The following is a 10,564-nucleotide window of genomic DNA, read 5'->3' on the forward strand; positions in this document are numbered from 1 at the left end:
TATCAAAGTGGCAGGAGCCAGAGTGCCTGGAATCCCAATCCCCAGGCTCTGTGCCCTGCAGCCACCTGGAGCTAGACCCAGTGGTGGCAGAAACCAGGGCGGGGGACCCTTATGGAGCCTGAGAAGGGAGGGTGTCCTTGGCTCCCACTCCCTTACTCTGGGTTATTAAATGCTGCACAATTCAGCAGTGACCAGACCAGACCTCATCCCAGCCTTCTTGGTGCCCAGAGGCTAGTGGGGAAAATAACACATTGAATGAATAATAATATAAATATTTAATGCTACAAAGGAAGAGAACAGGATACTTTGTGAATGCAAAACCAGGGGACACAGTTGTTCAGAGCCTCCCCAAGGAAGTGACATTGAACCCGCAAAGCGGAGAGTGAAAGGTGAGAGGTGGGGAGAGGGTCTTCCAAATGCAGCAACAGCGCATGCAAAGGTCCTGTGGCCAGAAAGAGTTTCTCCCACTCAGAGGTCAGCAACGTGGTTAAGTGGGACTGGAGCTCACAGCACAAGCGTAAGGTCAGTGCCAGGTCTGGAGCCATCACGGTGAGGCCAACAGCAGCCAGGGGCCATCAGAGGAAGAGGCGGGAAGTTTCTCTGATGTTCCAGGGGATGGCAGTGAGGCTGCTTCCACCCCAGGTGAGTCAGACAGCAGCCTGGGCAGGTGACTGTGACTTTTTGTTTTCTTTTTTCTTAGAACTGTTTTTCCGTTAGAGGATTCTTTCAAACCCATTTTGGCTTGGGGATGAGTCAGGATCTCTCTGCCTACAGATAGCCCAGACTGTGCAAGCAGCTTCTGGCCCAGCCACCTTAAACACCTCCCTCCCTCCTTGGGCAGGTTTGGAGACTGAGGCCCACAGAGGAACAAGGACCACCCGAGGTCATTCAGAAGAGGACTGGGGGGAAGCTCAGAGGAGGGGTTTCCAGGGTCCCAGGAGCACCGCCCTGTGGCTTCTGTCTCCTCTGCTGGATCTATAACTCCAAGACGGCCAACAGCTGGGTGTCCCAGTCACCATGCTGTCCTCAGTGCCTGCAAACAGGAGGTGCTTCATCCACAATTACAGAATGGGCAGTCTCAGCAGCTTTTGGAAACACCCCAGAGGTTGCGCTCAGAGGATCGGCAGGAAAGGGTATCCTTTCTGAGAGTGGATACGAGAGACAGATACAGGAATATGGAGAGAGAAAGAGACAGAGAAACTGCCAGAGACATGGAGAGAGAGAGAGACAGCAATGGAGACAGAGAGACTCGGAATGAGATAGTGGAGAGGCAGAGATCAAGAGACACAGAGAAAGAAGTGATAAATGGGAGGCAGATACGTGCAGAAGAGACTGAGTGGATGGAGACACAGGTTGGGGGCAGGCAGGGAGGCAGCAGGATCAGGACCACCACTCAGTGTTATAGGATACTTTGTGTGAATTTCAAAAAGATTCCCCTTCCTGAGGCCCTCTGACCCCAGCTGGATGTTTTTGTGCAGTGAACAGCCTGCCCCGCCATCTAAGGCAGCCAAAGCAAGCTCTGTGTTGGTATCTCCAGCAGCCAGCACCAGACCAGGCACACAGAGCATGCTCAACATGTGCCCGTTGAAGTAATGGACAAAGTTAGATAACGCCAGAATCCAGTCTGGAGTCCCAGAGAGAGAAGGGAAGGGAGGAAGGCAGAACAAAACCGAAGTGGGAAGTCCGGGCACCTGAAGTTTCTGGCTGAGCCACAGATGCCTCCTCTGGGAACCACCTGGGTTTACCTGCCACCCAGGAAAATTCCCCTCCAACTTCTGGGAGCACAAAGCGAGTGGGCAGCCAAGGTGGGAGGTGGCCCCTCCCCGGGACGCCGCGGGCCCCAGCGAGAGATAGTGACTGCCAAGTCTCACCCGAAACTCCTCACAGCCCAGACTTGCTTCTGGGGTGGAGCCAGGAACCTGAGAGGCCCTGAGGCGGGGACCAGGCTTCCCCTATTTTCACAGCCCAGAGATGGGAGGGGGCTGGCTTGGGGTCACCCAGAATAGGAGTCAAGGGAAAAGCATTCCTGGAGATGGAAGAGGGAAGAGAAAAGGATGTGCTTAGGGCTGAACTGTCGATGGAAGGTGAAGCTCAAGGCCAAGTTAGGGAGATTGAACTTGGCTGTGTGTCCAAACACTTAATCTGTTATTCTATACACACTCAATTCGGTCCCTCTGTACCTAGTCCCAGCCTGAGTGATCCTGGGTGACTTAGAGGTGACTCCTAAGACTGGGAGGACAAATAGACCTCCCTGTTCTGTGGGTCAGGAGTGAGCCAGGCGGGCTGGAGGCTTAGGACCCAGAGGCCAACTGGGAGAGGGCTGCTGAACCCAATGGAGATTGGGCGTTAGTGCCAGGACCTTGAAAATGTAGGACTACGTCAGGTGAAAAAGACCTGAAAGCACTTCCTGGGCAGAAAATACAAGTCTGGAGGTGTGTATAAATCAGACAAGTGTTCAACTTCCCTGGTGGTACAGTGGATAAGAATCCACCTGCCAATGCAGGCGATATGGGTTCGATCCCTGGGCCAGGAAGATTCCACATGCTGCAGAGCAACTAAGCCAATGTGCCACAGCTACTGAAACCTGTGTGCCTAGAGCCTGTGCTCCACAACAAGAGAAGCCACTGCAGTGAGAAGCCTGTGAACCGCAACAAAGAGTGGTGCCCATTCACCACCACTGGAGAAAGCCTGAGCACAGCCATTAAGACCCAGTGCAACCAAAACCAAAAAATCATCATCAGAAAAGTGCTGGGAACGATCCAGAGTGTACAATAATGCTGCTGTATGCAAAAGGGTCAGGGTTGGACCAGAGAGAAAGATCAGACCTTAGACGGATCAGAAATGGCTGCATGACAAAGGGGGCATGAGAGCTGGGACTTTGAAGGATGAAGAGGAGTTTGCAAATAGAAACAGTAAGGCATGCAAACTGAGCAGAGAGGCTGTGGCCCGAATTCAAAGAACATGATGATGGCATAGCAGGAGAAATGACTTGAGGAGTAAGATCAATAGATGTCAGATTTCTCCAGATCCAAGCAGACTGCCATTCAAGGCCAAGAAACCCAAGGAGAATTCCCCCTGGCTTCTCCAAGCTGTATTAGGCCTGCTCCAACCACTGTTATCTCTCCTCGTGGGTCACAGGTACTGTCCACTTTGGTCTATGGCAGCACTTGGTGGGGATGCTTTCCACAAGTGGTGCTGGGATCTCAGGCCAGGCTTGGCCCTCTCTGTGCCTCAGTTTTCCCATCTGGAAAATGGGAATGTCAGAAGCCACTTTTGCTGTTTGTGTTCATCTCAGGACTGGGAGGACTCCAACAAACACTGTGAAGGGAGTAAAGAGATAACAGGAAGAAAGAGAGAGAGAGAACAATGGAAGGGAAAAGACTTGCACCCCTCCTCCAGGCCAATACCAAGAGACAGGTCCAACATTATTATTTTAGAACACGGTGGAGCTGTCGAGGATTAAGAAATGAGTGATGATTTGCATGTGATTTGCATACTGTTTGTTAAATGTCAAAAAAGGCCTGAAAATGCTTTCTCCCACCCCCACCTCAGTCAAGAAGCAGGAAACTCTCCCCCTTCTTCTATCAGGGACCTGTGCATGGGCTAGGGACCCTTCAGTTCAAGGATGGCCAGGGTAGCAGACCTGAGGAGAATGGGGTGACCTTGGATGCTCCATCTGTAAAATGGGTCATAATCCTCACCACCACTGACAATCCTTTCAGTTGGCAGACTAGAGTAAGTGGAGGCCAGGCACAGACCTTGGGACATCGTGAGAACCAAAGAATGGAGCTGGGATGACTATTAAAAGCCCCACTTTCCTGCTGGGTCCTGGGGGTGGGGTGGGGGATGGGGAGTAGGCAGGTCCCTCAGCGTTTGTGTGACCCACTGAGGCTGAAAGCAGGCAGGAGCAGGGGCCTGAGCTGCCTGGCCCCAGCAGGAGGAACGCCGGTCCCGGAGAGGCTTGTCTGAGGGGAGCCTAGCGGAGCCCCGCAGGCCTGGTGTTGTCCCCAACCAGTGGAAGACAAAGTCCGATCTGAGCGCTACTCTCCCCGTGGCCATGATTTATTATCCATCTGTCCCTACTCTGGGCCCTGCAGCCAACAAAACTCTTAATTAAAACATTATTTCTTCCCAGACTCCTGAGCCTCTGCCCTGTAATGCCAGCACCCAGGGCGTGAATGCAGCCCTCTAGGGTGCACGTGAATGGGCTACCCCAGGCGGTGGGTGGACTGCACAGAGGACCCAATGCCCTGTGGCCAAAGATCAGAAATACACTTGAGTTCCCGCGTTCTACTTGGAGGGCCTTTTTTCTTTTTTCTGTCCCCACACTGCAGCTTGCGGGATCTTAATTCCCCAACCAGGGATTGAACCCTGGCTGGAAGCACAGCAGAAGCAGAGTCCTAACCACTGGACCACAGGGAGTTCCCCACCCAGAGGGTCTTGTACCCAGAATTCCTACAATGCACTGCCTGGAATAGTCCGGATCACCCCCATGATTAGCAACAATGTCTCAGTGCTCTGCCAGGCACAGACCCCCACCCCCAACTCCCACCCATTCAACCAGAAGACCCTGTGCTGCAAGTGAAGGACGCCGACAAGGGACAGGCCTGGGTACAACATGCGGAGAGGTTTGGGGGAGGGGCACAGTGCGACACTGGAGTGCTAAGGGCTGGGGTACTCCACTTTCAGTCATTTGAGATTTCATGAGTAACCAGCCACACCCACCAGCTGAGGCTGTTCACAGTAGAGGGGGATTTTGGGGGCCCCAAAGAAGACAAGGTGCTCACTGGCTGGGAAGAAGGAAATCCAAGATTTTCTGGAGGAGGCTGCAATCCCCGGTGGACTGGAGCTGAAGACAGGGGTGCGAAAAGTGCTTCCAGCAAGGGGCACAGCTTGGGCAGAGGCATGCCTGAGAGAATGTTCAAGGCAGGAGCTGGTGATGCCCACAAGCTCCCCTCCTCTCCGCTCTATGCTTTTCCACGTGTGACATCCTCTGGCTGCCTCCCAAGATGACACTGTGGATCCCCCTGGGCACTTGAAGCTCCAAGGTGGGGGCCATGGCCTCAGGATCACACAGCGTAACTGGAAGGCTGGCTGCCCTGGAGCAGCAATGTCCTCATTCGGTGTCAAGGACTAGGGCTCCGTCAGAAAGGTCCCAGGTGGTGAGCAGCAGCTGGGCAGGCCAGTGTTTCAGCATCTATCCTGGGAGCCCAGAACCTTGGAACAGCAGGAGGGAGGGAATAAGACAATTTCAATCCAGGCCCCAATAAAAGGATGAAAGACCAGCTCTCTGACCAGTCTTCCTTCTTACCTTTCCCCTAATACCTGCCTCCAGCTCCTCCCCTTCCATCACCCTGGTAGCCAGGGTAGCTTGGCACTTGGAGCCACCTGGTGGCAGTCACAGGAATTGCAGGCAAAGAGTGCAACTACACCAAACATGCCAACCAAAGCCCACTCTTTCAATGGCAGGAGAGGGAGTAACAGAACCCAGAGCACATGAGCAATTTGCCCAAGGACACACAGCAAGTCAGGGCAGCATTACTCAGGGCCACGTGTTAGTTCAAAGGGAAGTGAGAATGAGGCCAGTGACCCTACCCCAGGGTCTAGAAGTGTAGGAATATGGAGAGGAGTGATGGTCATCAGAGAGATGAGTTCCTTTTCGTCTCTGGGCCTCAGTTTACCTATCTATGGTCTCCATTATCTCCAAGGTCCCTTCCATGTCCCAAGTACTAGAGAGGCTTACCCTGAGTGAGGTCAAGGCTCCCAGGAGATTCCCCTCCCCATCCCAGCCTGCTCCTTCAGCCAGCACCCTTGGTCCCCTCGGCCATGGCTCCACGTCCTCCAACCCAGGTTACCTGCAGGAGGGATACAAAAAGACACAGGTTACAGGCCAATGTAGCCCTCACCTTGGCACTTATGGCCTCCTTGTTTGCTTGGTATCCAGCCAGTGCATCTTTCTGCATCTGCCATGACTCCCTTCCACCCTAGAGATCCTCTCTCTTGCTTCCAGGAGCCACTAGGACTCCAGGAAGATGTTCTGAGCATCCTCTTCCTCAACTCCAGAAATCATACAGTCAATAAACATTTGTTGAGCACCTACTGTGTGCCAGGCACTGAACTGGGGAGACAGCAGTGAATAGGATGGACAATAATGCCCTCACAGAGTTTACAGTCTAGTGGGGGAGATGGGGTGAAAAGAATTAGTATTATATTAGCAAAAATAATCAGTGAAATATAGACAAGTCAGTTCCAGGGAGGAAGATAAAGCAGGTGTTGGTGGGATGCAGTTTTAAACAGGTGGTCAAGGAAAATTACACTGAGGATAAGTGTACAGGATAAGATTACACTGAGGATAATCTACACTGAACTAAGCCCTGAAGGAGCTGAGGGAGGGAAGTGGAAAGCATTCCAGGTAGAGGGAACAGCAGTGCAAAGGTCCTGAGGTAGGACCACACCTAGAGAGTTGGAGGAGCAGCAAGTTGACTGTCTTAGTTCAGCTGCCACCATCATTCTCCATCACCAGACCTCCCCCCTCCACCAGTCTATCCTTCCTGCAGAGGGCGCCTGTGAGCACCCGAGTCAGGCCACACCCCTCCTCTGCCCATAGCCCTCCAGGGCTCCCATCTCCCTGGGGGGTCAAAGCCCAAGTCCTCCCCATTGCCCACAAGGTCCTGCATGACCTGCCCCAGCCCCTCCTTGCCCTCCCCTCCTCCCTCTCTCCCCCTCGCTCACTTTGCCTCAGGCACAGGGGCCTCCTCAATGTTCCTCCAACATACTAGGTCTTGCCTGAGGGCATTTGCATATGTTGTGCCCTCTGCCTCCTGCCTACTCTTGTTCTCTGTTTAATCAGCTCCTTCACATGGTACTCTGAAATGTCACCTTCTCTGAGACACCTCCCCTGGCCACTGTTGATAAAGCAGCAACACCTCCATCACTCTTGACCTTCCTGCAACTATCCACAGCACTTATTACAGCCTGATGTTTTAATCACATATTTATTTGGTTCCTTGTCTGTCTCTCCCACTAGACTGACTGGGCTCCATGAGGGCAAGCCTAGTCTGGGTCCCTACTGAATGCCAGTGCCCAGCACATGACCTGGCATACAGTAGGCAATTAATGAATGCTTATTATATATTGAACATTGATTGTGCAGGCATTTGTGCATCATTCAGCTGCTAGGCTTTGTCTGGCCACTGCCAGGAACATCCTCTCCCAGCGCACCTCCATCTCCTCCTACCCCGAGGCCCTCCCTCGAGAGGTCCTGGAGAGGCAAGCCCTCCTACGGCATCTTGAGCCTTCAGGACTGTCATCTGAGACTACTGCTCTCAAAATATATCCCCCAGGGACTTTACTGATGGTCCAGTGGCTAAAACTCTGAGCTCCCAATGCAGGGGGCCTGGGTTCGATCCCTGGTCAGGGAACTTGATTCCACATGCTGCAACTAAGAGTCTGCATGCTGCAACTGAAAGATCACACATGTCACAGTGAAAATCAAAGATCTCAAGTGCTGCAACTAAGACCCAGTGCGGTCAAATAAATATTTTTAAAAAGCCACCCTGGGCTTGGTGGATCAAGCCTCTAGGGGCCCAGCAAGCATCACCCCCATAAATTCCAAGATTACACAGAAAGTTCCAGTTCCTCCCCCATCCAGCATGTCTATCCTGGGCTCTGGGACCAGCCCCTGCCCATCTCCTCTATCTCACTGTCCATCTAGCCAAGCATCAGCCTTCACCATTTCCCAAAGCTGCCCCAGGGCTCTGCATGTGCTGTTCCCACGGCCCTTCTGCCCAACCTCCACCCTCCTTGAATTGGGAGACCCACTCATCTCAGGTCACCTTGGCCAGGGGACCTCTCTGGATATCCCCAGATGGCCAGATCAGAGCATGGGCAGCAAGGGCAGCAGGAGTTTGTGGGGAAGACAGGAGTAGTGGGGGAAATGGATGAACAGAGAAGGAAGAGAGACATACATACATACATAGAGAAAAACAGCAGAGACAGAAATGAATAGAGACACAGAGAAACAGAGACAGGAAGAAGGAAAGGAAATGAAATTTAACAGGGACAGCATCCCCCAGAGAGGGACTAACAGAAAACAGAAAGATCAAGAGAAATGCAGGGGAGGCTTCAGAGAGGCAGAGTGATAAAAGAAGAAAGCCCGCAGGGGGATCGAGCAGCCCTCATGACCCTTCTTGGCACCTGGCTCCCTCCATCCGTCCTTCCCAGCGGGTTCCCACAATAGCCAGTGCTTGGAGGGGAGAATGGGGGCGGCAAACACAGGGGTGAGAAGGGCCCGTAGTCACCCTCCCCAGCAACCACCATCCCACTCCACCCTATCCCAGCCAAGCTCTCTCCTCGCCTCCCCCCAGCTTGACCCACTTCCCAACTTCCCACCGCACTGGCGATGCCAGCCAGGCCCTGGGATGCCCTGCTATCTTCCCCTAGCACCCCCAGCCAGGACCCCAGCCAGGCCCAGCAGTGCCCCCCCAGGCCCCATCCATCCTGACCCACCTCCCACCCAACCCGGGATGCCAGCCAGGCTCTCAGTTCCTTGCCATCTCCCCCATAGGCGTGACTCACCCGTCGCCTGGGACCCAGCCAGGCCCCCTGTTCTCTCCCCAGCCCTGACCCACCACCTCCCATCTTCCACCCCAACCAGGCCCACCAGTGCCCCGCAGGCCCCGTCAATACTGACCCACCTCCCAACCCATCACTCCAGTTCCCCGTCGTCTCCCCGGAGCCCTGACTCACCCCTCACCCGGAACTCCTGCCAGGGCCACCTGACCCCCGCCCCCAGGCCCCCGCCCCAGTTCCCAGGTCGCCGCCCCAGCCCCCGGCCACCTGGGGTCGCTGACGAGCAGCAGCACCGAGCCGTCCTGTAGGCGCACGTCGCGCACCGTCTGGTGGTCGTCCAGCCGCCGCGCGTTGTAGTAGAAGGTGCGCTTCCAGGAGCTCACTCCCTGGCCCACGAGCTGGGCGCGCAGGTCGCTGAGCGTGTCCCGCGGCCGCACAGTGAGCGGCAGCAGCAGCGCCTCGTCCGCCAGGTGCACCTTGATGTGGTAGCGCTTCCAGCGAGACAGGCCCCGCCGCAGCCCCTCCATGGCCCGCACCGGGCGCTCGGACCCGGCTTGGGGCCCCGCGCGCGCGCGCCCGCCCTCCGCACCCACCCGACCGGCCAGGCCGCCCGCCCCCGCCGCGGCCGCGCCCCGCCCCGCCCTCCTGGGCACGCCCGGCGCGCAGGCTGGAGGCCCCGCGAGGGCGGGGCGCGGCGGGAGACTCGCCGGCCCCGAGCCCTCACCCTCAGACGTCCCTCGGTTTACGCCGAGATGTATTAAGTGCCTACTGCGCGCCAGGCAGATGGAGGCGCCCAGGGAACCAGGGAATGAAATGTACAGAAAACAGCCGCATCATAAAGATCACTATGTAAATGCACACTGCATCCGATCGTGGGAAGTGCCAGGCAGGGACCAGAGCTCCAGACTGGCCGGCTATTTCAGAGATCAAGGTCAAGGGAGGCCCCTCTGTGGAGGTGGCATTTGAATGGAGATCTGACGGAGGAGTGAGCCAGCCAAGCAAAAGGTCACAATCAAGAGTGCTTACTGCATGCTGAGCTGGGGAACAGCCCGTGCAAAAGCCCTGGGGCAAGACCCTGCCTAGTGTCTTGGAGGAACAATGAGGAGGCCAGTGGGGCTGGAGCAGAGTGAGCTAAGCGGGCGGGGGGACGGTGAGGTGCGGGGAATGCAGCAGGTCGTGCAGGGCCTTGAGGGTCCACAAGCAGGACTTGGGCTTTTACCCCAAGGGAGATGGGAGCCCTGGAGGGAAGTGACTGAGGTTTGTATTTGTATCTGACTCTCATTTAGTCCCTTATTTCCTTGATGATACATTCGACCAGTATTTATTCTGTGTCCAGGCTGGGTGAGTGATGCTGTGCACCAGAGAAATCTCAATTTAGGGCTATGCCTTCAAGGGTCACCCAACTGAAGGTCAGGGACACAGAGCTGGACACACAGATTCCCAGTGCTATGCGGTCAGGGTTTGAGTGGTAGAAGAGACCCCAAGCTGGAAAAGGCCAGTAGGGATAGATGGCTTTCCAAATGGGTGGGCATGGAGCACTAGGGCTTTGGCATATGAGTAGGAGTTCAACACTCCCGCCAAGGAGTTACCTGTCCATGATCAACAACTATTTAGTTGTGCGCCTAGTGAGGAGAAGCAAGAGTCAAGGCTTGTGGCCAGTGACGGTCAGGGGAGGCTTGTAAGCAGGAAATCACCTACTCCCAGTTCCATACAGTCTTCCCCCACCCTGGCAACCCCTTTCTCAGGCTCCACCAGCCTCTCCAGTCTTATCCAAGCACCCTCTTCCTGAAAGCCTTCCTTGATTGCTGCTTGCCCCCATCCATCGCCATACCTGCCAGGACAGGACTGACCAGTTCTGGGTGTCCAGAATGTTGACTTGACCTCAGAGAGGCTGTCTGTACTTAGAAGCCAGTTACTGTGGAGCCTCCTGGGTGAGTGACCAAAAGCAGTGACCAAAAGCCGGGGAGGGAGGCTGAAATCAGAACAGGGCAGT

The 10,564-nt window shown here is 55.0% G+C and overlaps 1 protein-coding gene across 2 annotated transcripts; it reads right to left on the reverse strand.

Moving 5' to 3' along the window:
- Positions 1-309: 309 nt before the first annotated feature.
- On the reverse strand, positions 310-9,166 carry LOC123466173 (ubiquitin domain-containing protein TINCR). Of its 2 annotated transcripts, XM_045166642.1 has the most exons (3): positions 8,839-9,166; positions 5,744-5,855; positions 310-5,217 (listed from the first exon to the last, which is right to left on the reverse strand). In XM_045166642.1, exons 1-2 carry the CDS (start codon positions 9,096-9,098, stop codon positions 5,852-5,854), a joined length of 264 nt encoding a protein of 87 aa, XP_045022577.1. In that variant the 5' UTR covers positions 9,099-9,166; the 3' UTR covers positions 310-5,217; positions 5,744-5,851. The 2 variants fall into 2 exon arrangements, with proteins under 2 accessions (XP_045022577.1, XP_045022576.1); XM_045166641.1 differs by lacking the exon at positions 5,744-5,855.
- Between the last annotated feature and the right edge of the window lie 1,398 nt (positions 9,167-10,564).

The sequence above is a fragment of the Bubalus bubalis genome, chromosome 9, assembly GCF_019923935.1.
Source record: "Bubalus bubalis isolate 160015118507 breed Murrah chromosome 9, NDDB_SH_1, whole genome shotgun sequence".
NCBI classification, from domain to species: Eukaryota; Metazoa; Chordata; class Mammalia; order Artiodactyla; family Bovidae; genus Bubalus; species Bubalus bubalis.